The 23,339-nt window shown below is 40.9% G+C and overlaps 1 protein-coding gene across 1 annotated transcript in view; it reads left to right on the forward strand.

Moving 5' to 3' along the window:
* CACNA1C (calcium voltage-gated channel subunit alpha1 C) overlaps positions 1 to 23,339 on the forward strand; it is a 488,233-nt gene that overhangs the window by 388,520 nt on the left and 76,374 nt on the right. The window contains 8 exon segments of the mRNA XM_040562696.1: positions 2,996 to 3,203; positions 4,008 to 4,128; positions 6,095 to 6,209; positions 7,306 to 7,426; positions 7,546 to 7,615; positions 14,713 to 14,845; positions 16,173 to 16,302; positions 20,262 to 20,321. Coding sequence (XP_040418630.1) covers positions 2,996 to 3,203; positions 4,008 to 4,128; positions 6,095 to 6,209; positions 7,306 to 7,426; positions 7,546 to 7,615; positions 14,713 to 14,845; positions 16,173 to 16,302; positions 20,262 to 20,321 — 958 coding nt within the window.

Below are 23,339 nucleotides of genomic sequence, written 5' to 3' on the forward strand. Positions count from 1 at the left end.
AACACATTCATTTCCCTATAGGTCTGGGGAAGCATCAGTGCTTTCTTTTTTTTTTACCTCCCATTGTATGCTGCCTGGTCCAAATTCTCCAATTCCACCCTGCAGTGCCATGAGATTTATTTTATTTTTTTTTTGTCTGTTTGTTTTCTTTGTAGTATATTAACTAAAGACAACAGAGTGGTCAGAGACTTTTTCTTTGTCTGGACTTTTACTATTCCTGACCTAAGAGCCTTGTGTTTCGTTGAGTAACCCCGGATCTCACTTTGAGGGGGTGTTCAAATTAGCTCTGCAACCACCTAATGTTGCAGATGGTAACCTCAGTTCAGGCTTCAAGAATGCTGAGATAAGACCATCGTTATTTCCACATCCTAGTCAAGTCAAGCCTTCCTTATCTTCTCCTTTTTCCTTTTCCTCTCTCTCTTTTTTTTTCTTCCCCTTATTGGTTTGTTTACTTTTCCAATGGTGCTGTATTTCTAGGTAGCACTCAGAGCACAGGTAAAACAGCACTAATCTTATCACCAGGTCATCTCAGTTAATTGCTTTAAAGTTTGTAAGTTACATAAGAAACTGAATCTCAGGTATTGAGCCATTTGTAAGAAATGCAAAGCTGATAAAAGTCTGTGCAGTTGTGCTCTGAGATAGCAAGGCATTTAAGCTTTAAGTGAGTCATTGAGACTATTCAGATGTATAACAGCTTTACTGTATGCCTCTTAAGGACACTGCTAGAAAGATCTAGAAAAATGTGTGTCCTGGCTGACATTGGAGGGCTTGAAGATGTTCTGGGCCCCATCCCTTTCTGGTTTAAGGATGCTAAATTCAGTCTAGTTTCATCAGAAATTGTTTTTCCCTTTTTCTGTGTCATTTTCCCTTCCTCCCCAAGTGTGAAGCTGTAAGCATAAACACAGACACAGTGAGCTGTCACATTGCACATTTAATACAGGCCTTTGGTGCCACTGAGCCCACAGCTTCCACGCCCTTACCTTTGCTCTGTAGTTTTACATTGCTCATCTCTTTAATTGCAGTTGAACTTTAAAGCATTCTTGTTTTCTCTGAAGTGCTTCAGAAGAGAATCTGGGCTGGAGGGAGTCATCACGGTTCTCTCCGAAGTTCAGCTCTAGGAGATGAACTAGTTGCTGAAATTCAGAGGACATGGCAGTGTCCCCTCTGCACATCAGATTGCTAGCCTTTACAAAGTATTTGGGCCACTCAAACATTTCTGCAAGGGGACAAGGAAAACCTTCTTACACTAACATTGTAAAAACACTAATTTAAGGGGGATTTTAAGAGACCTTGTCTCTACTGACTAAACTGCCCTCAGAAAAGACAGATCTGTATGTAAGAACTATCAGGCTTCCTCCAGGGAGTGGGAGCGTTAGATATGTCTGCCATCCTTCTTAAGTAGAGCTTATTTCTCTAAGGAAAATATGTCTAAAAATTCAGAGTCTTTTAAGGACGGAAGGGTTCATTGTTATGGGCTTTGGGAGAAGGAAGTAGGGGATATTGACCATGGTGGGATCTCATATCATGGTGGTAGGCCACAAGAGATGGTGCTGGAAGGAAGACTTAGGGATCACAAGGAAACATTACTGGCTTGTTGACGTCATGCAAGCCACCAAAGCTTGCTAGTAATGTGCATTCAAAATCAGGTGACTGGGAGATGACTGCTAATCTTAAACCTAGTCTGAAAGCTCTGTCAGACTCAAAACTGCATACAGTAAAAGTGTTCATGACATAGTAAGCTACAGGGTGAGAGTGGTCAAGCAGATGCAAGATTGAAGTGGAAGTTGTTCCATGGGTGATATGGTAGATTCTTCAGAAAAAATCCGGCATTTTTCCAACACATGGCTTCTGTGCTGGCTGGCAAAGAAAGCAAACGGACATGTTGAAGTAGAACATGCTACTGGTGTCTCTTTGAACCATTAAGTGGGACCACAAGGGCAAGAAGATCATTTCCTTGTAGCATACATCAGCCTGATCTGGGCACAAGCCTGAATAAACTGTGGGAGAGCAGGTCTTAGCCATATTCTCTCTTTAATGGAAGCTGTTCCAAAGGTAGAAGTGTCAATTGTATGTCATTTGTGTTAGGTCAAAGATCATTTTTCCTTTTCTCAGGAGCTGGTCTGAGTGGGCTTCACCTTAGTCATATACAATAAATTAATGCTAGTCCCAGAGAACAGAAGAAACATCTCCTAGTTTTGGTCATTGTGATCAGCTGGTACCTTGGTGTCCTGGGGATCCTGGAAATGTCTTGGCCAGCTGTCTTTGAATCTAGCTCTAAGCCCTTACAAAATGTTCTGCAGCCTGCCTGAGAAAGTATAAAGGGTTTGGTACCCAAAAAAGCAGTGACAGTGTGCTCTTCCAACAGCAAAAGAAACTAACGTCCTTAGGCATGTGGAGTCTCCCTTTAAGCGTCCATATAAAACAAGCATTGCAGGATGTGAAGGACCTTTAGTATCTTCCTCATTCTTCTCAGTCCCAGAAAGTGTTGCAACCTCTATTTGTGAGTGAGCCCAAGCGCATACTCACACCAGATTTTGGACAAGTTTGTATTTGCATTCAAACTGTTTCCCCATCTGCTCCTGCTAGTTATTACAGGCCATTCTCTGGAGTGAGGTATTCTGGCATGCCATAACATCTGTGAGTGTTGTAATGAAGTTGGTTAGAATGTAACTCACTGAAGCAGCAAGAACTAATCACTGTATATTGATATAAGATTTGCAGAGACTTAGATGGAGAGTGCTGCAATAATCTTCTGGGTGTGCGTATGGGGTGGGGGTGGAGGGAATTGTGCATGTACATGTGTGGTAGTAAAATTACTCATTAGCTGTGGTAGGTCTCATTATCTTAGGGAAGAACATCAATGATTCACTGCTTAACAGGGTGTTTGGAAATGCCTGCTTATACACAGAAGGCAGCCTGAACCAATATCCTGTGCAGACCATGAGCACCTGTTTTGGAGTGAAGAAATTTTAACTGCCTCTATTTTCTCTACCAGATATTGGAACTCCCTGAGCAACCTTGTGGCTTCACTCCTGAATTCAGTTCGCTCCATTGCTTCCCTGTTGCTGCTCCTCTTCCTCTTCATTATCATCTTCTCACTCTTGGGGATGCAGCTCTTTGGGGGCAAGTTTAACTTTGACGAAATGCAGACCAGGAGGAGTACATTTGACAACTTCCCCCAATCCCTCCTCACTGTGTTTCAGGTAAGAGCATAAGCAGTGCAGATGGGACCAAGACATTGTGCTTACACGGAGAGACACAGACCAGGTCCTGCACCATTCCTCTGCCACCTGGCAGTCCCAGAGACTGTACACCATGCTCTGGGAGCATGGCACCACTCTACGTTGCCAACATGGGGATATTCCCTCCCAAAGTGGGGAAATAAGCTAAGGCCCATGTGTAGCAAGGCCACCAGGGCTTATCAGCGTCATACAAGAGAATGGCCATTGTCATGTCCCAGCGCATTTCCGGCATGCCAAAGCCCAACCCTTCATCTCCCATGGTTCTGGGGAAAAAATATCTGCTCACTGCACCGGAGAAGAAATTAAACAGCCTTTAAGCTGACTGTAGTTTTGAGAGTGATCAGACAACAGCATCAGGATCATGATTTCACGTGCAAGGTGAAGGGAAGTGTCAGGCTGTGCTGAGTGCTGTCCTCAAAGCTGTAGGTTGCACAGCTTGTCCAAAACAACAGACACGTGGGAGGGAAGTGCCTGGGAGAGGTGGGGAGACTTAAACAAAGATGTCCTGGAGAGCCATTTGGCTTCAACCATCAGTCTTCAAGGGAACATCTCTTTTTTTTTCTTTTTTTTTTTAACACTTTGGGCGCCCTTTCTACATTCTCTCTTTTTGTTTTTAATTTGTTGAATGGATACAGCCAGAGTCTCCAAACATCTTGGGGGAGGGGGTGATCTCTAGGATAGTAGATATCTTTGTGTTAATGGGGTTTTCAAATTCTCTGTGTGGTCTAACACTGTGTCCCTTATTGGTGGGAATGTGTCATTTAGATCCTGACTGGGGAGGACTGGAATTCGGTGATGTATGATGGGATCATGGCTTATGGCGGCCCCTCTTTTCCAGGAATGTTGGTCTGTATTTACTTCATCATCCTCTTCATCTGTGGAAACTGTATCCTTTGATGCTACTCTTTTCTCCAAGTGGGGCTGAATTTAAAGTCACCCTTTACTACTTTGTTGTATTAGAAAATAATGAATTTCATGCCTTACATCTTTACCTTTTCCCTAGCTCTGGATTTTGGCTTTGCACTACCAAATGTTAAACAAGTTTGTTTAATTTTAGCTAGTGCTAAGTCTTCAGGCATATAAACAGTTGTAAGAGCCAACTACATGCCAGTTCTGTACGCCAGCTTTTATTTAGTATCTTTACGTGTTTAGTGTTTTTATTTTTTACTCCCCTTAATTCACTCATAGGTCTTCCTTTCCTGCCTTCCTCATAAACTAATCTCTCTGTCTACCTGCGGTACTTACTATGTATTTTTGCTTCAATTGCCATTTCAGTAACATATTCCATGTGCTTTCATCCAAACCTTATGTGGAATAAAAATATGTATAATCTACAATATGCTATATACAAATGCTGTAATAGGAGTAACATATGTTTGACATAATAGATTTATGTGAGATCATATATTAACTCATGTATAAACGAACAGGAACCATGTTCCATTTCACTTACCGCAATCTGTGTGTTCTTCAAACAGAAAATCGTGTACTCTGTTATCTACCAGCCTGAAATAATATTAAGTAACTTCAGTTCTCTCTGGCTTCAAGGTGAAGTGAGGGCACTGTACATAACCCAGAGGTACAAAGCACATTGCATGATTAGGCTATGAGTGTCTTTTCATAGGAATTTGTATATAACATAGTGCTATGGTTCTGTTCCATATCTGTTTGCTCCAAATTTGTTCATGTTTAGTTTCTGCTTCCCTAACAGATAGCCCTCCTGTGTCAGAGGTGACATCTCTTTTTATACCGATTCTTCTATAAAGCCACCTCATAGTCTCAGCCCAGCTCTTCTGGCCTCTCCTCATAATTTAGATCTCTCAAACCCTGTTATGTGACATTTTAGTTGACCTGCATGCCCTCTCTTCAAAGTGAGATGGTGCAATTCCACTTATCTGAAGGTCAAGGGAGGCAGTCTGCCTGACATCTTAAAAAAGCTACAATTTGGATCTCCTTATGAACTACAGGGGAAAATGTGAGCCAGCTTCAAATGCTGGCTGACTTTGTAGCCATTAGACCTTGGATCTCAGTGAGGGCAGTGGCTATATTTCCAAGCTAAGCCTTAAACTGGAGGTTACTTTGAAGTTATCATGGTGTAATAAGACCCACTATCAAGAAATTTATAAAAGAATCTGGTGTTCAGATTTGTAACATGAGATCTGAACGATGACTGGCATGACAAGAAAGCAGTTGATTCCTTACCCTTCAGCTGCATGTGCTTGGCTGGTTTATAATGTGGCTCCCATACATGGGCTCTCTGCTAGGAAATGGCAGATTTGCCAGCTCAACACTTTAATACTCAACTCAAATGAAATTCTTTTTGGTCCCCTCAGAAATGCTATCCTTACTGTCCTTAAAACCTACCAATGACTGTGGGAAAGGCTATCATGAGGTTGTTCAACTCAAATATGTAGTCCAAAATTGGAAAACCCAGGTGCCTAATGGCATGAGGCTCTTTAGTATGAGTGCTTTAATAAAAAATTACCTGAGCCTTCAAAGATGGAAAGCATCTAGAGCTCCCCTTATCCTTCCTCAGTGGGATTTGTTGCACAAAACAGGGCTCTTTGGGGAAACCAAAAACTGAAATGTAAGTGCTTAAGTCTGGACTTGGATCTTTCCTATCAGTCATTCTGTTGTAAAATTTGGAAACCCCACATAGTGTGTTAGACATTTGGTTGGAAGGTGTAGGTTTGTGCATGCTCAATATGTGTGCTCTGAACATTTGTGTGAATTGAAAGTTTGGAAAAGCGAAAAGATCTGATGACAAGTTGCTAAAAAAAATCAATTAAGACACCTTTGGTATAATGTTGTTCTGCAGTTTTCAAAGCCTGTTTTCTTTAAGTAGCACACAGATATCCTGCTGAATGTATTTTTGGCTATTGCTGTGGACAACCTTGCTGATGCTGAGAGTTTAACATCTGCACAGAAAGAGGAGGAAGAGGAAAAAGAAAGGAAAAAGTTAGCTAGGTAAATCCATATGCATACATCTATCTACACTCATATGCATACATTTGTACATGTATATATATACACACATTATGCACATATATATGTGCAAGTATGTACATATATGTAACATGTGTAACTTTTCTGTGAATGTATATAGATTACATATATATGATTAATAAAACTATGTATAGAATTATGTAATTTTTTTTAAGTAAAAGAATTCAAACTAAAAGACGACATGTTGTTAGGAGTTGGGAATCTCCACAGTTGCAAAGATGTGAGCAGAGGAAATGAAGGCTGGGTGACTGATGAGATTTCAGGGCATCAGTAGATAATGAGTGTGAAGTGGTTTCAGTGTGACAACCCCATTTGAATCTTCCTCTTGCCTTTTGATTGCTCAGAACCACGAGGCATATTTTCAGATTCCCATGACACAGGATTCAGAGGCTTCCTTCTCTTTTGATGCCACAAGCTAGCAAAGGACTCTGACCAGTTCTTTTAGTGTTTCTGCAGACTCTTAGGAGACATGAGCTGGGTGTAGAGCTTCTCTCCATTCTCTGCTTGCCACAGCGGGGAAGCCTCTCCTTACTGGTTATTTCTCCTCACTTTCTTCCAGGCTGCTTGGAGGGGTTCTCTTGTGCAGATCTTTCTGCTCTGTCCTGCACACCAGTCAGGAGGGTTTCCTTCCCTCTGGAAATGCAGTGAGGGGCAAAACTTTGTAGGCAACCTAGTGGAAGTCCACAAGAGGGGGCTTGAAAATGTTTCATGCCATTGTTGCTGGATGAAAGAAGAGGAGATACCTAGTCATAGACCTAAGTATGCATATACACAAACACACAGGCACTTACTTCCACAGATGCATGCACGCACGTACACACACACACATCCACAAAAGCCATCCAGAAAGCTATAAAATAAATGAAATTAGAGCAGTCTCTGCCTTTGCCTGCAGATGAGGACAAGGTGGAGCCACTGATATATAAGCTGGACTCAGAATGGAGGTGCCAGCCAGCTGATCGTTTTCATGGTGTGTGCTGTACTACATGAAGTTCCTGAAAGGGAAACAGCTTTTCACCTTTGTAACTGTTTGCTTTTTATCTTGTCAAATTGTTAGGACTGCTAGTCCTGAAAAGAAACAGGAGATAGAAAAAACAGCTGTGGAGGAGGAGACAAAGGAGGAGAAAATTGAGCTGAAATCAATCACTGCTGATGGAGAATCCCCGCCTGCTACCAAGGTCTGCTGCCAGCCACCACTCTCTATGCAGTGATGGCATGAACAGCTTGGGTTTCTGAGGGAATGAAAACTCTCTGCCTTGTCTGATAAAGGCTTTTTCTCTTCTTCTGTTTCTGTTAGATCAATATGGATGATTATCAGCCCAATGAAAACGAAGAAAAGAGCCCATATCCCACAACAGAAGCACCAGGTATCTCTCAGTTTTCTCTTATTCTTGATTCAAAGAATTGAAGCTCCAGTTGCTAGTGCATATATAACCAAACTGTGGTAACAGGCACGCTGAACATATAATGCCTTCATGATGGGACAAGATGATGCACTTAGAATCATAGAAAGGTTTGGGTGGAAGGGACCTTTAAAGACAGACCATCTAATTCCATCCCCCCCGCCATGGGCAGGGACACCTCCCACTAGACCAGGTTGCCCACAGCCCCATCCAAACTGGCTGTGAATACTTCCATGGAGGGTACAACAACAACTTCTCTATGCCACCTGTTCCAGTGCCTCACCATCCTCTGAGTGAAGAATTTCTCCTGAAAAACTAATCTTAATCTACCCTCTTATAATCTAAAACCATTCCCCCTTGTCCTATCACTACACTCCCTGACAGAGTCCCTCCCCAGCTTTCCTGCTGGCCCCCTTTAGGTAAAAGAAGGCTGCTATAAGGTCTCCGTGGAGCCTTCTCTTCTGCAGGCTGAACAACGCCAACTCCCTCAGCCTGTCTTAATAGGAGAGGTGCTCCAGTCTTCTGATCATCCTTATGGCCCTCCTCTGAACCCACTCCAACAGGTCTGTGTCCTTCTAGTGCTGGGGGCCCTAGACCTCAATGCAGTACTCCAGGTAGGGTCTCATAAGAGTAGAGTAGAGGGGGAGAATTGCCTCCCTCAACCTGCTAGCTACACTTCACTTGCCCACGTTTCCTTCAGAATCCCTATAGGAATTAGTTGTACTTGATTTGATTCTCTGTTCAGCGTGCAATACATGACTACAACTCTATTTTCAGTCTACTTTTTCATTACTCTGAGGTCAGGGAAGACCCACAACAGATACTTATGAAGGGAAAAGTGCTGAATGCCTTTTTGCACTTTTTTAATTAAAAAGGACAGTGTGACTATTAATATAATTCAAAGGCATAAGCTCTTAGCCTAAAGTTGGAAAAAAATGAGCTAGAGCATTAGACTAGTTTTCAAGTCAGTTGGACCTAATTAACTTTGTCCTCAAATACTTTAAAAAAAAATGATTGAAGCAATCTCAGAACATGGAGCAGTTTTTCTCTGAGAATTTTTGAAGGCTGTGTCTTTAAAATAGTGGGTAGGGGTGCAGCAGAGGAATTATAAACTAGTTAGTTCAACTTCCATTCTTGGAAAATTGTTGGAAGAAATGATTAAACAACGTATAAGATTGCAAGATAAGAAGAAGACTAGCAGGAACATGGATTTGCCAAGAACAAATCACATCAAACCACTTTCTTCTAAAAGGGGCTGAAAAAACTTGAAGACAGGAGAGAAATAGATATCATATGCTTTAACTTTGCTAAGGCTTCTGACTGTCTCTTATAACATTCTCATAAACCAGCTAGGTAAGCATGGCTTAGGTGATTGGGAGAGAAATTGGTCAGACCCTTTATGTGGAGATTAGTGATGGCACAAGTGAGGTACTATGGCTCAAAGGCCTGTCCTGAGTTCAGTTCAGTTCAATGTTAATGACCTGAGTGATTGAAGAGGAAATATGCCTATTGCATTTGCAGATGACATGAAGCTAGGAGGGACAGGAAGCATGCTGGAGGACAGCATTAGAATTCAAAGAGCTGCTGAGGAACTGGATAAATGGTCTAAATAAAATGAAAGTACTAGGATCTACGTAGGCAGGAGTAAATAATTCAAAAATAAAGGATCTTAGGTGATAGTAGTAAGGTAACAGTGCTTGAGAAAAGAATCTAAATCCTGTGATCACAAGCTCAACAGGAGTCAACAACATTTTACTGTCTTTCAAAAGGCAAACAAGTATTGAGATTATAAGCAGCGAAAACAAGACTCTTTACTCCCTTTATGGATTTCTTCTAACAGGCCAATGAAAGCTAACCAGAGCAAAACAATTATTTTCCTGTTAGCAATTGGTAAGATCTCAACTGAGATTCTGTGTCTGATTTTGGGTGCTCTACCTAAGAGAATCATAGAATGGCTCAGGTTGGAAGGGACCTTAAAGATTATCTAGTTCCAACCCCCCTGCTATAGTCGGGGACACCACCCACTAGATTGGTTTGCTCAGGGCCTCATTTAACCTGGTCTTGAACACCTCCAGGGATGGGGCATCCACGGCCTCTCTGGGCAACCTGTTCCAGTGCCTCACCACCCTCTGAGTGAAGAATTTCCTCCTAAAGAGAAGTGGGGCTGGATTGGAAAGAGTCTAACAGGTCATGGTGAATGCAATACAGGAAGGAAACAGGAACTAAGATTGAAAGAATTGTGCTTGTTTGAGTTATGAAAGACAGGAGAAATATTTTCAAATGCATAAAAGGCTGTTAGAGGCAGGAGGGAAATTATCTCCATCTCCATTGTGAATAAGAGAAGTAACAGATTCACACCTGGGGAGGATTTTCTAACAGTGAAGACTAGAAAAGATTGTGAAGAAGGTTGTGGAAACCCTGCATGTTAAGAACAGGTCAGAAAAGTCAAAAAATCTGCCAGAAAAAGCTTGAATATAATAGTAAGTTGATCCTAGCTTGGCAGAAGCATGAACGGGAGGGCCTTTTGTTGTCCTTTCCTGCTCTGCCCTTCTTCATTTCTATGATAATGTAACAGGCTGTAATAAGTAATAAATCACATTCTCTTCTATTGTGTGATTCCTAATAAATGTCTGTTAATAGGTCGATGTGATAGAGTGAAAAAAAGACACAATAGTTCACTTTAAATAGATGGACAAGAGTTTCAGACAGGCAAAAAGGAAAACGTCATTGAATTTGATTTTCAGTACAAAAGATCTGTGCATTTGCTATACTTGTATTGATCCATATTTGTAGCCTATTAATCAGTAACAGACTGTTTCCAATACCATGCAATACAGTTTTAGCAGTTCCTGAAGCAGTTCACTGTTTTTAATCTTCCAAGCACCTCTGTAGGCACAGGGCAGTTATTGCACACCCATCCCCAGTTGCTCATGTGTTCTGGGGAGTCTTTAGTCACAAGCATAAATTAAAACAGGCTGAGGTAGTTCTGTTTCTGTTTTTCAGCTGGCTTGGATTTGCAGACCTTTATATTTTTTCAAGTGAAGATACACCCACCTGTATAGCAAATTTAAGCCTACTGATAATAGAATTATGTTTTAGTTACCTTCTGTAGACAGCTTAGAAATAGCCTAGCATGACAAAAGCTGATTCTACATTTTTGTCTATTTGACAAAAGCTATATCTACAATTCATGTCATCGACGTTTTATCTGCAGCCATGTGTAGGATTAGAAGGCAGAAAATTAAGTAAAGACATTTTAAAACTCCTGCCTTGGAGTACCAATCCTTGGACTGGCATATTTTTCAACAGAACCTGACATTTGAATGGATGATCCTATCTCCTAAAGCATTATCAATGCAAAGGGACAGCATCTTGGTTTGCCTTTTTATAATGCCATTTCTAAACAGGCCCCCATGGCTGTTCCCAGAATTGTTTTTCTACTCTTTGTGAAGAGTGAACTTACTTTTTCTCTTTTCCAACCTGAAAAGAGAACTCTGAAAAACTTCTTTTTTCTTTTTTTTATTTTCCTGAAAATAATCTCTAATGGTTCACACAATTGCCTGACCACTTCTTTCAGAGTTCACGGAAGTTACCATAAGTCTCAGATGGAGTAAAGTTTTGTAAATCACTTGTTAGATACTATTTAGCATAGTCATCTACTCCATTCTGCAATATGAAACTCAGAAACACCAAGGCCCTCTCAGAGCTGATATAGCACGTCACATCTGCCTTGCGTAATCAGGTCTGGGGAACAAAGCTCTAAGGCTTTCTCTGGCATTAGCAAGCAAGAATTTCCTGATCCCACATGTATCCTGTCCCTTCATCAGCTCCCCTGTGGCCACAGACCAGCCCAGAATCCTTCTGCTGATTGCTGTGCAGCCACATATGGCCCACCTGGGAAAACATTTTTTCTGCCCGTTTCCCACATGTGGATCCATTTCAACTGTTGTTGGAGGGAAACATCTCATTGCTTCTTAGATGCAGTGAGCAAGTTCTACCAATTTTCAGATTATGATTTAACCCTCCCATGGCTGTGTATCATTCCATCCCCTGAAAACAACCTTCAAACTAACCCAGGGTACAGAAACAACTGAAAAGGTCAATTTATTTGCTTTCCCTTTATTCTCTGAATCTACCCCACTCAATTTCCTATTAAGTTTCTATTGCCTCAATCAGACTTTTCTCAGTAACCTCTTCTGACTGTATTTGCTGCATGGTGTAGCTCTTAGCCCCCAGAACACACTGTGTACTTGCAGCTCATCAGTTCACCTAGCCACTTTGCTGGAGGGAGGGACTAGTTCTTCCAGAGATTTGTGTACACTAGAAGGATTATTATGATGACATGTTTATTATAGGAAGACAGGGAGCAAGTCTTGCAGTCTGGTACAGAAACAGACAAAGAATTCAGAACGTCAGATGAAGGTAAAAGCTTGGGATGATTCATGGAAGCTTGAAGCAAAGCAATGTCCTTGCCCAAGAGTTCTGGTCTTTGTATAGTAAAAAGAAAAAAAATCCTCATCATTGAATATATCACTGATGCTGCACTGAAGCTTGTTTGTGCTTATGGCTTCACAACCAAAGGATGTAACTGTTCTAATGAAGTATAACTCAAGATGACAGTCCCAGATTTAAATTTCCTTGAACTTCAGGAGAGTTCAAAACTAGAACTGAACTTGGAAGCTCACAGTCATGTTTCTTCATGATTCCATGGGAGGCTTGAATAGAAAAGTCACTTTTTAAACACTAATATCCCTTAGGTATAGAAAAAACAGAAAAAGTGTAAGATTGCAGATAATGAGTTCCCCAGCCAACATGGGAATACTGTGTTGACCTTTGCTTGTATGAATGCCAGCAACTGTGCAGCATGCTGTTTCTTTATACTGGTAGATAGCTTAGGCAGTGACCTGAGCTGAAACTGTAATCATGTTATCCTTTCTGTATTTGACCCTCAGTTTTTGCCTTTTTATGTGCCCTAGACCCTACTTTATATGAAAATTATTTAGAACATTATTCTTGCTCCATAACTGAGGGACTGAATGTGTTTTCCAGTCTGAAGCTAGGTGGCTGTTATAATCATTAATATATTTCTTGCTCTGTGACAGACATTAGAAAAAGAGGAGAGAAGCAATGTTCCTTATGGTCTTTATGAGGCTGATCCTTCTGCTAAGAGTCCATTTTCCTGAGGCATTGTTTCATACCCATTTGAAAAAGTTTTTTTATAAAAAAAAAAAAAACACTTTGAGAAAAGCTTTCTTTAAGAAAAAGAGTGATCCTATAATGAATGCACAGAACTGGGTCTCAGAATATTAGTCTTTTAAGTGAAAGCTCTCAAACGTCCTACATGATCATGGACATAAGTACTCCAGACTGTTAAAGAAAAGGAATGTGCTTACCTCGGTCCTTGTCAGCCCACTTTGAAGTCTATAGATAAGAGGTGCAAGTGCAGAGTGTTGTAATATTATATAAATATAAGCATTAACATTAACAACATTTTTTCAAGTAATATGCACAAAAGCGCTTCTGAAAGAATAACGTCTGTAGAATGAGTATTATCAAGTGTTTTACAACATGAAATTTGAGCTGTTAAAAAATGGACCTGCTTAGAAAGTCCAAACTCTGTGTACCAGATCAAACATTTATTCAAAGATCTATCAAGTGAATTTGAGCTGAACTCTTGCTACCAGAAGTGTAAAGAAAGAATCCTATTTGCATGCCATAATGACATGCATTGAAAAGGCCACTTTTCTCCTGTCTCTGACATCTAATTTGGGATCTATGTTGATAGACGCACCAGCATCTTTCTGATGCATCCATTACCAGATCAAGTACCATATCCAATCCTAAAGGAATAGATTCTTTCTGGAATTTATCTCACTTCACGGAGTTAAGATAAACCTTTTTAACTAGTGTTTCCGCCTTTATGTTGGCTGGAAGATGAATCAGTTGTATCTTACCTGTCAGGCACCCTTCTTAAAATATTTCTTCCTGTCTTGCTAATTGAGAGGATTGCAAACTTCAAAATATCAAAACCCTATCATATCATTTACAAAACAGCATCTGATTTCAGCAGGTAGAAGAAATCCTCAAAGGTGGAAGGTTCTCTTTCACATACCACTTAGCTTCCATCTCTACATTTTCTTCCTTGAGGGTACTCAGTCATGTGGCAATGGCTTCATGAAGAGCTCTTACAAAGAGGAGAAAGAAAGGTCCTGATAAGCTGGAGAAAGGGTCTGAAGAAAATAAGATGCAGTTCAATAAGGATGAGGTCAAAGTGTCACTCTTGGGAATAGTCAGCAGCACAAATGCAGGGGGAAGTGACAGGCTAGGCAACCATTCTGTGATACAGAATCTGTGGTTCATGAAAATCAGAAACTGATGGCAAATTAATACAAGAATGTGAAGAAGTGTCCATGAAGAACATTTAAACAGGAAAACAGTATTATAAGATATAAGAGGTAATTAACTCTCCTTTGCACCAGTAGGACCTCAACTGCAGGTTAATCCTGCAGACAATCCAAAGGAAAGTAGTGAGAATGATCAGAGATCTAGAAAACAAAGCACCTCAGGAAAGACTTGTTTTTGTCTAGGAACAGGAAAGCCTGGCAGAAACATAGTAATGGTCCTCAACTATGTAAAAGCCTTCTGCAAGAGGAAGGGAATTATCTCTTTTTCTGTGTCCATTAAAAAAATAATACAACAGATAATGGATTTAGACTACAGCAAGAAAGATTAAAGTTAGTCATTAGGGGAAGCTGTTTTGCAGAAGGGACGGTAAAGCATCTGAGGAGATTGTTGTGAGGATATTGTGGATTTATCAGCGTTGATGGTTTTGCAAACAGACTAGATCTCTATTTGCCAGGATGGACCCTGGGCAGTGGATGGTGCCTTGGAGAAGGGAAGTAGACAAGGAACCTCAGGCTTTCATCATCTTATTTTGATGATTCTAAGTTTTTAGCTCTAGTTCCAACAGAAACAAATGCCACGGTATTCCATAAGGGGTAGTATTATGCATAAAATAAAACCATTTTGTGTGAAATAAAAAATAAAAATGTTTCTTGCAGCAGAGGAAGATGAGGAAGAACCTGAGATGCCTGTTGGCCCTCGACCTCGCCCAATGTCTGAACTGCACCTCAAGGAAAAGGCTGTGCCCATGCCTGATGCCAGCGCTTTTTTCATCTTCAGTCCTAACAACAGGTATTTAAGAGGCTGCTCAGCTGCAGCAAGGAGGAGAAGAGCAGGTACCCCTTTCACAGTGGTCCCCAAAGGTTATGTTGTGCAGAACTCCCTTCCAAAAGTTAATATCAGAGACCACCTTTGACCACTCTGTCTTTCACCCTGGCATAAAATCTCTGTGTAAGCACAAATGTAGAAAGCACTCTGACAGCATTAAGTGGGAGTACAGGGCACCTGCAAGTCTGATTGAAGACACAAATCATCAAAGCTTTGGAAATAACAGACTCAGAGGCAAGTCAGTAATTGGAACTACCCAACAAATTCAGGTCCAAACTGCAAGCAAGTCATCGTGCAGTCAGTCAAGCATGAGGCTGGAGCTTCTTGTCCTAATATCTTCTCAAAAATACTCCCAGTAAGGAGTTCCTGTCTTTCTGCTTGTCACTGACCAAGAACAAGCATGCAAGAAAAGAAACGAGGAGGAGTAGAGTCCATAGAACTGAGGGGAGGCTGAGAAGAATTCTCTCTCTCACATTCTTCCCTCAGGCTTCTCCATGGAGTGTGGCTTCACATTGCCCCACCTCTCTTTCCAATACCAATGTGTGAGACCAGTACCATGAGTGGAGGGCTGAGCAGGGCCCACAAGGGAATATATCTTTTAAGGGTTCAGAAATTATCTCACTGTTCAGTGGTCTGTACAGTGTCATGTATCCCAATGTCTCCCTTGGGGACTTTGCCTCCAAACAGTCTGAAAGTAAGGCAGGGCCGTAAAAGCACAGCAGAATTCAGAGCCTGTCTTCCCACAGCAGGGCTTGTGCCACTCCTCCTTGGTATGTGCAACAGGGAGAGCCTGATGATGATTGGGACTCATGGACTCTAATGTCAGCTTTGCCACCCACCCACTGTTGCTTGTTGGAAAAGTAAATTAACCTCTGCAATCATCTGTAAAATTGCTATAATAGGGGCTTGGAGGCTTAACAGCCAAAAGTAGAGGTAAATAGATTAATGAAGTGCCTCTAGAATTATCCATAGGACTGTTATGAAGTTTAACTCTTCATATCCTGCTATCATTGTATGGAAGGCACATATCTAAATCACACACCAAGCATGAGTCCTGCAGGCAGCCAGTCACCATCCCTGCATGACACAGAGAGCCAAGGCTGCCCAGCACCTAGCAGGGCAAAGCAGAGCTGCCTAGGCCATTGGTCTCCCTGCTGCTGGGGCAGAGGGAAGCTGCTCTGCAGAGCAATCCTCCAGGGCCAGTCTTGCCAGCAAAAGAGGAAGAGGGAAATGTTTCCCAGGTTTTGCTGTTCTCTGAGAGATAAAGTTATGCCTCTCCTCTCTCTTTCAGGTTTCGTGTCCACTGCCATCGAATCGTTAATGATAACATTTTCACCAACCTGATCCTATTTTTCATCTTGCTCAGCAGCATCTCCCTGGCGGCTGAGGACCCCGTCCGACACCTCTCCTTTAGGAACCAAGTATGCTTACCATACTCCTTCCCTTGCTGTGTATTAGAGGCGTGGTACAAGCAGATCATGAGTCGTAGCCAGGAAAGGCAGAAAATACTGCATCAGAGGCTTTGGGAGTGATTCTCTGCCCTGATTTTTACCTTTTGTACACTGTGTTTAAAATCATTGTTTTTTGCAGGGAACATGAATCAGTGCAGAATTTGGCGTCTAGCTCGTTTCAGAAGTGTCTGTTAGGGGTAGAAGGACAGGAGACTGAAGCAAAATTATTGCTCCCTGGAATTTAAGGCATTAAAAATGGGCTGTAGAAACATTGATTGGGGTTCAGATAATTCAAATTCAGGGGATTTACAAGTTCCCTTTGGAATGTTTGCTCTCCTGCCACTTTTTTGTTTGTTTGTTTTCTTTTTGGTTTTGTTTTTTTTTTCTTTTGAGCTAAAAAGCCCAAGGCCTGATTTTCTCTTTGTTCACACTGGTTGTGAATCAGGAGTAACATTCTTACATTCTTACAGGAGTAAAATTCTTGAGTTTGATGCAGTCACTTTGGAGGAAATTGGTGTCATCAAGTTTAGAATCAGGCTGCTTGAGTGCAACCTGCAAAGCTATCACTGAGTTTGAGATAATCCTCAGAAAATATGCTGTGCTCCTCTCCTTGCCAGGCTGGGGGAAGAAGAGGAAGGCATTCATCACATAGATACATTCTCACCTTTTTCCTGACCATTCAAATTAGCCTTTTGAAATGTTCAGTACTTAACTTTGCCAGTGGTAGTTTCCATTTATCTGGGGTCATACAGAAATCACAACTGTCAGCAGTCATATATGAGACTTACAACCTCTGCTGTCTGCAGTGGCATTTTGGTGCCTTTAAGATGGAGGAACTTTCTAGGCATAAACAATGGGCCATTTATTTACTTATTAATATTAAAACTCTAATTTAATGCTCATTGTTCTACCTAGCAAAAGAATTCTGGCCTGAGCCTTCATTTAAATGCACATGTGCATGCAGAGAAGGTGTTAATGGAAGCTGATTCCTGAACTTATCTCAGCATTGCTTTGCATTTTGTCCTGAAGAAGAGTACTAAATAGTAGTCAAACGTGTCAGTAATGATCCACTTGTGCATGGCTGAGTGCGCCCACCACGTAGGGCTAAATGTATGTCAACATGTATTAGCACTGCAGAATGATGTCAGCTGGCATATGGGCTTCTGACATTCCACAGAATCTGCTGTACAATCTATAGCAGAGATATTTAAATGAGGGAAAAAAAAAAAAAACAAGGAAAGGAAAGGAACGGAAAGGAAAGGAAAGGAAAGGAAAGGAAAGGAAAGGAAAGGAAAGGAAAGGAAAGGAAAGGAAAGGAAAGGAAAGGAAAGGAAAGGAAAGGAAAGGAAAGGAAAGGGAAAAGAAAAGAAAGGAAAGGAAAAGAAAAGAAAAGAAAAGAAAAGAAAAGAAAAGAAAAGAAAAGAAAAGAAAAGAAAAGAAAAGAAAAGAAAAGAAAAGAAAAGAAAAGAAAAGAGAATAGTGAAAGCTGTTTGTCCTGGATAAAAGAGCTGAAGGTTTGGTGCAAAGTGGCAAAGTGTTGTCTTGTGTATTTGAACCCACTGATGTTGCACTGATGTGTTTAATTTTTACAGGTATGGGTGTTTAAAATGTATCATGCAAGGGGCCACTGACAAGATGTTTGGGTTGCAAATGTTGTCTGCCTTTACACTTTGACAGTAGAACAGTAAGACTGGATCCTGCTCAGTGCCTGGGAGGGAAAACAAGCAAGATGAATACAAACACACTGCCTTGCCCTCATGCTGGGACAACATAATCAGGCATTCACCTTCTGTGGCGCTGTACTGCTGTTGATACAAACTGTCCCAGAGCAGGAAGACAGGAACAGAGAGAACCTCCTCCAGCGAGGGCTAGCAAAGAGGCTTGGATACTGCAGCTGTCCTGGGGTGGGCTAGTGGCTGCATCTTTCCTGTGTCACACAGGGCTCAGGCAGCAAGTCTGTGGAAGTGCCTCTCCAGTCTGATCAAACAGCCTTCAAATCCGAAGCAAGACATAAAACTTTATGGTCTCACAATATTCTCCTGTTTGCATCCTGGCAAGGTGCTCTTTCATTTTAATATATTCTGGATTAAATATATATTTAGATAATAATAAGTATGCCTGCTGGTAAATGGTACCACCTGCACAGGTGGGAAGTGATCATTTCCATTAGGCGTGATTTCATCTATATGGAATGTCTTTACTAGCTGCAGCTTTGGGGCCAGATTCACCAGTATGCTGTAGCTGCTTTGCAGTGCTCTGGTGATGTAAAGCAGCTGCAGGCCCAGCTTAATCATCCACTTTAATCAAGTTTATGGCTTCTTTATGTCAATGGAGTCATGCAAAGCAGCCTTAGAGTACCCATGAATTTGGCACATACATTATAAAATTATTCCATTGATATAATAACCAAATGTCAGGACCTAGAAGGCAGCAATGCAAGGGGACATTTCCAGCTATAATGTGTGGGAATTAATATAGAATGCAACTGAGGTCTGTCCATCCTTGAAATGGCCTTTTTTAATTTGCAAAAAAAATTATAGACCCTAAGCCATCCTTGAAGAAGAGAAAACTTCTGCATAAGTCTTGGGGTCAAAAATCCAGCAGTAACCTGAGGGGTTTTAGGTTGTGCAGTAGCAGTAAATGATATATGTCCCCATTTGACCTTCAGCGTCAGCAAATCACTCTAGGTTGGGGTCATGCTTAAATGGGGCAATATAAATTAACCCTGTAGTTTGCAATAGCTACCGATTGCCCATGGCATACCAAGCTGTAAGAATCTAGCCACCTTTGAGTTTGTATTAGAGCAAGACCATCTAGATACAATAAAGAGATGTGGGATGGGAAGGGTAGTTCTGTATGTTTACTAGTATTTTAGCACTAAAGGATTAAATTTGAAAATGATCAGGTTTCTACTGCTTCCTTATATTGGCCTTCAGGTTTAGAACTTGGTTAAGCTAAAACAACAGTAATCCAAGGGCACAATACTTTTGATTTTAACCATTTTCAGTATAGATAATGTCAAAATGGTTTGGGATTTTGGAATATATTGGTAACAAATGGAGTCCAATTCTGGTCCCAGTAGTAAGTTTAAAAGTTTCCATTTACTTTTGTGAGCTGTAGGTCAATGGGCAGTGAAAGACATCTCCATCCTTGATGCTGTTACTTAGAAAAATCACTTAACCCTTCCAGACTTGCTGTTGCCTTCTGTGACACTTTAGGGCCCCTTCTTGTGGTCTGCTATGCATGCCATAGGTATGCCCACCACTGGGTCTAAGTTCATTGGAACAAGGGGTGTTTCAGCTTGCCTGTTACACAGAATGCCAATAGAAAGATGCAAGATATAAGTTAGGCACATTTAGTGCATGATCAAATTATGGTCACTGTGATTCTGTTCAATTGGCAGAGTATTTGTTATTCATCCTAATCCAGGGCAAGTCAGGGTATAGAAAAAAATGAGCTAGAGCATCAATTTGCAGTCTGTTTTTCTTCCTTCACAAGAGACACAAAACAAGCCTGAATGGCAGTTAATGAGAAAAAATCTCATGTTTTCCACTGAGAGACCAGATATTCTTGTATTCTCAGTTTGGAAATCTGTTTGTGAAAAAAAACTTGAATTGTCTGTGCGTTATCACATTAAGAAAAAAAAAAATAGAAAAAAAAATCCTGCAACAACAACCAAAAGCTTGTTTTCCCTCCACAGCCTTTATGGGATTTTAACTCAGAAAAGATTTCATGTAATGTGCTGCTTGTCCTATGTGCCAGGACCTTCACTGCACTCAACAGGACATCATTACAAAACCATTTCCTATATAGCCCTCCTTGTTTCCTTGTTAGGAGACTTGTGCATTTGATTTTGAACTGTGATTTCCCATTCTGGTGGCCAGTCACTGATCTACCCTCCCCACTCCTATTCCCTTTTGTTTTTACAGATTCTCTTTTATTTTGATATAGTTTTTACTGTCATTTTCACCATTGAAATTGCTCTGAAGGTAAAGTGCCCATCTTCTCTACCATTACCTGTTCACAAGCTTACTAGTTTTCTGCCACTATCTGTTGCTAACACACACGCCTGTTTGTTCCTGGGTCACGCTCAGTACAACTAACCCGATTGTGCTTATTTTTCAGATCCTAGGCAATGCAGACTATGTCTTCACTAGTATCTTTACATTAGAAATTATTCTTAAGGTAACCAATCTGAGCAATAAACTCATTTTCTGCTTCTTTTTCTTTCTTTCTTTCTTTCTTTCTTTCTTTCTTTCTTTCTTTCTTTCTTTCTTTCCTTCTTTCTTTGTCTCTTTCTCTCTCTTGCCCTCTCTTGCTCTCTCTTTTATTTTTTTTTAACTCCAGTAAAAAGAGTACACAAAAGATTGCTTATCTTTTGGTTTTATGCTTCTGGTAGTTGCTTAAAAAGAAGTCTTATGTGAAGTTTTGATATTCAGACTTATAAGGCGAATATCAACACAATGCTTTTTTAGGGGAAATGCAATGAAGTAAGAGGACCAAGAAAAAGGCCTTCACTCCAGAAACTGTTCTCACTACCATGTCTTTCCAAAACAGGACTTATTTGCTGTACAAAGAATCCCGAGCTCATGCTCCTGTTATACATGCTACAACTCAAAGAGAAGGTCTCAGTTCTGCACAAGTCATGAGGCTGGGCCAAAGAGCAGCCAATGCCTTATGGAAGGTTACAGGGTGCACAGCCAAATAGGAGCCAGGCAGTGATTCTACGAGGGAGTACAGTGCAAAAGCTCATGTTTTAGGAGCGGAGAGTTAACCAAGAGTACAAATCACCAAAACATGAGGGACTGTGGCTACAAATGAAAATTGCTGCACTGCCTGTTTAAAACCTGGCTTCACATTTCCCAGAAAACATGCTCTATACCAAAGGAAATGTGCATGAGAATGTTTTAGCTCAGAAGAAAATAAAAATAGGCTGCCTCATTCTTAACTCTAATTTTCCCAAATTTGTAGGCTAATAATTTAAATAACAGTAATTGGGCAAAGTTCTGGCTTCCTAAATACTAGGTTCATTTGGCAGCTTGTTTATTTTTCTCAACAGGCTAGTTCTAAGTACTGGCCTGCAGCACCTTAGAGTTGCTCAGATCTTGCAACTCAAGACCCTAATAACAGTATCCATACTGGAGGCTGGCAAGTAGGGTGGCCCCTACATATTTTCGTAGAGAGGAATGCTTTTTGACATGATTTTAAATCAGCAAAGCCATAATATTCTCCAAAGAGTTGTGCATATTATGCTGCTGTGCAGTGTGCATCTGTGTTTACACAATAAATCTGAATGTGCACACACCAAATGGCCTATCAAAAAGGCTTGTTAAAAAAGGAAAACATCTTAACAGCAACACTTAAAATCAAAATTGTAGTTCAAGTCTTAGCTTTCTATACCAGGGCACCTTCCCACCTGTTCGAATTTACAGTAGCAATTCTGCTGCCATTGAAGCAAATGGTAACACTCCTAACGACTTTAGGGGAATCAGAACGTAACCTAACCCACTGGTGTATTGCTCTGTTTTCATCAGGAAAGCGTACTGCATAGTACCTGTTTCCGAGCTTCCTGATGCCCTCCCATTAATTTAGGTCACGACCCTTGGATTTACTCCAAGTACAAGTGGGAGAGGAGTACAAAGAATACTAATATTTAATAAATTCTTCTGTTCTTACCCCATCAGTTCCTGCCACACAAGTTTCTGGGTTTCTCCAGGCCTGTTTCTCTGCTACCTTTCATTAAGCACAATCTTTTGCACAACAGAAAAGTTGATGTAAATAGTAAGAAGCAAAAGAACAAACAACTATATGATTATCAAGACTGTAGAGAAACAAACTTATCTGCCCCCATGTTGCTGACAACACCTACAAGCCCACGCTGCCATGGTGGAGTCTGATGAACGTTAGCGAGGTGACCAACTTTGCAATGTTTTGAACATGCCATTGAAGATAGTTATGGTTTAGTTTTAAATGGCACCCTAAGAGTTTTGTTCAGTGTACCAGGTGGGAGGCAGACACAGGTTACATACTCTTTGAGAGTCTCTTCTTAAATAAAAAATCTCCCAACTACAGTTTGTATAGAACTTAAATTCAACAGAGCTTCCCCTCCTGATTTCAATGGTGTCTCCTTTTTTTCAAGTTTGCCATACAAAATATAATCAGTAAAGGGCATCTTTATCACCTTTGTTATGGCAAGAACCCCCCCTTCCCGAATCAAATGTGTCTATAAGTATAAATTCTAAACCAAGATGAGTTTATACTTCCTCCCCTTCTCAGTTCTGTCTGACTGATTGATAGTTGGCTCCTGATGTCATGGATGTTTGGTGAAAAAATTATCTGATATACCATTTGCCCTTCCACCATCCTCTGGCTACCTAATTGTCGCAGGTAGGCAAGGCTGGAAGCCACTAGTAGTTATGCCATCCTGAGCTACTAGCCAGAAAACTCCCGTTTTAATTTCTAGTTCATACTTCTCAGCTGGAAGAGTCTGGTCATTGAGGAACAGTCTAATGACATCTGCTTCAGGTTACTTTAGACATCTAACTTAGATGAGATTCAGAGGACTGAATTTACAAGCCTGTGTTCCTAACCCAGGTAATGAAATGAGATTAGCAGTTGGGGGAATGGGGTTTCTGCAAAGCAGCTGTTAGATCACTTACTGATGCTAAGGTAGGTGGTAAAAATAAGATTATCACTTCTCCCTCTTTCACCATGCCAGACTCATCTAGTCGCATTCTAAAACTGAGCTCATTCTAAAATTCAGAGTCAGGACCTTTGCTCTCCTGAGCTCAGAAGGGTTTAGGTCTGACATTGTGGCTGAGACCCATTTCTGTTTATACTGGTTCTTAATCCAGTTTTGGAGCTGTGACATCCTCCTCAGCGCCAGCAAGTATTCAATAACCCTTTGTATGGAGAAGGGGCAAAGCCTCCCTTGTAAAATATGTAAAATCTTTCCCTTCCTCATCTGGGTGATATTCATAATGACTACGTCCACAAAGAGGCTTCTT

The sequence above is a fragment of the Cygnus olor genome, chromosome 1 (assembly GCF_009769625.2).
Source record: "Cygnus olor isolate bCygOlo1 chromosome 1, bCygOlo1.pri.v2, whole genome shotgun sequence".
NCBI classification, from domain to species: domain Eukaryota; kingdom Metazoa; phylum Chordata; class Aves; order Anseriformes; family Anatidae; genus Cygnus; species Cygnus olor.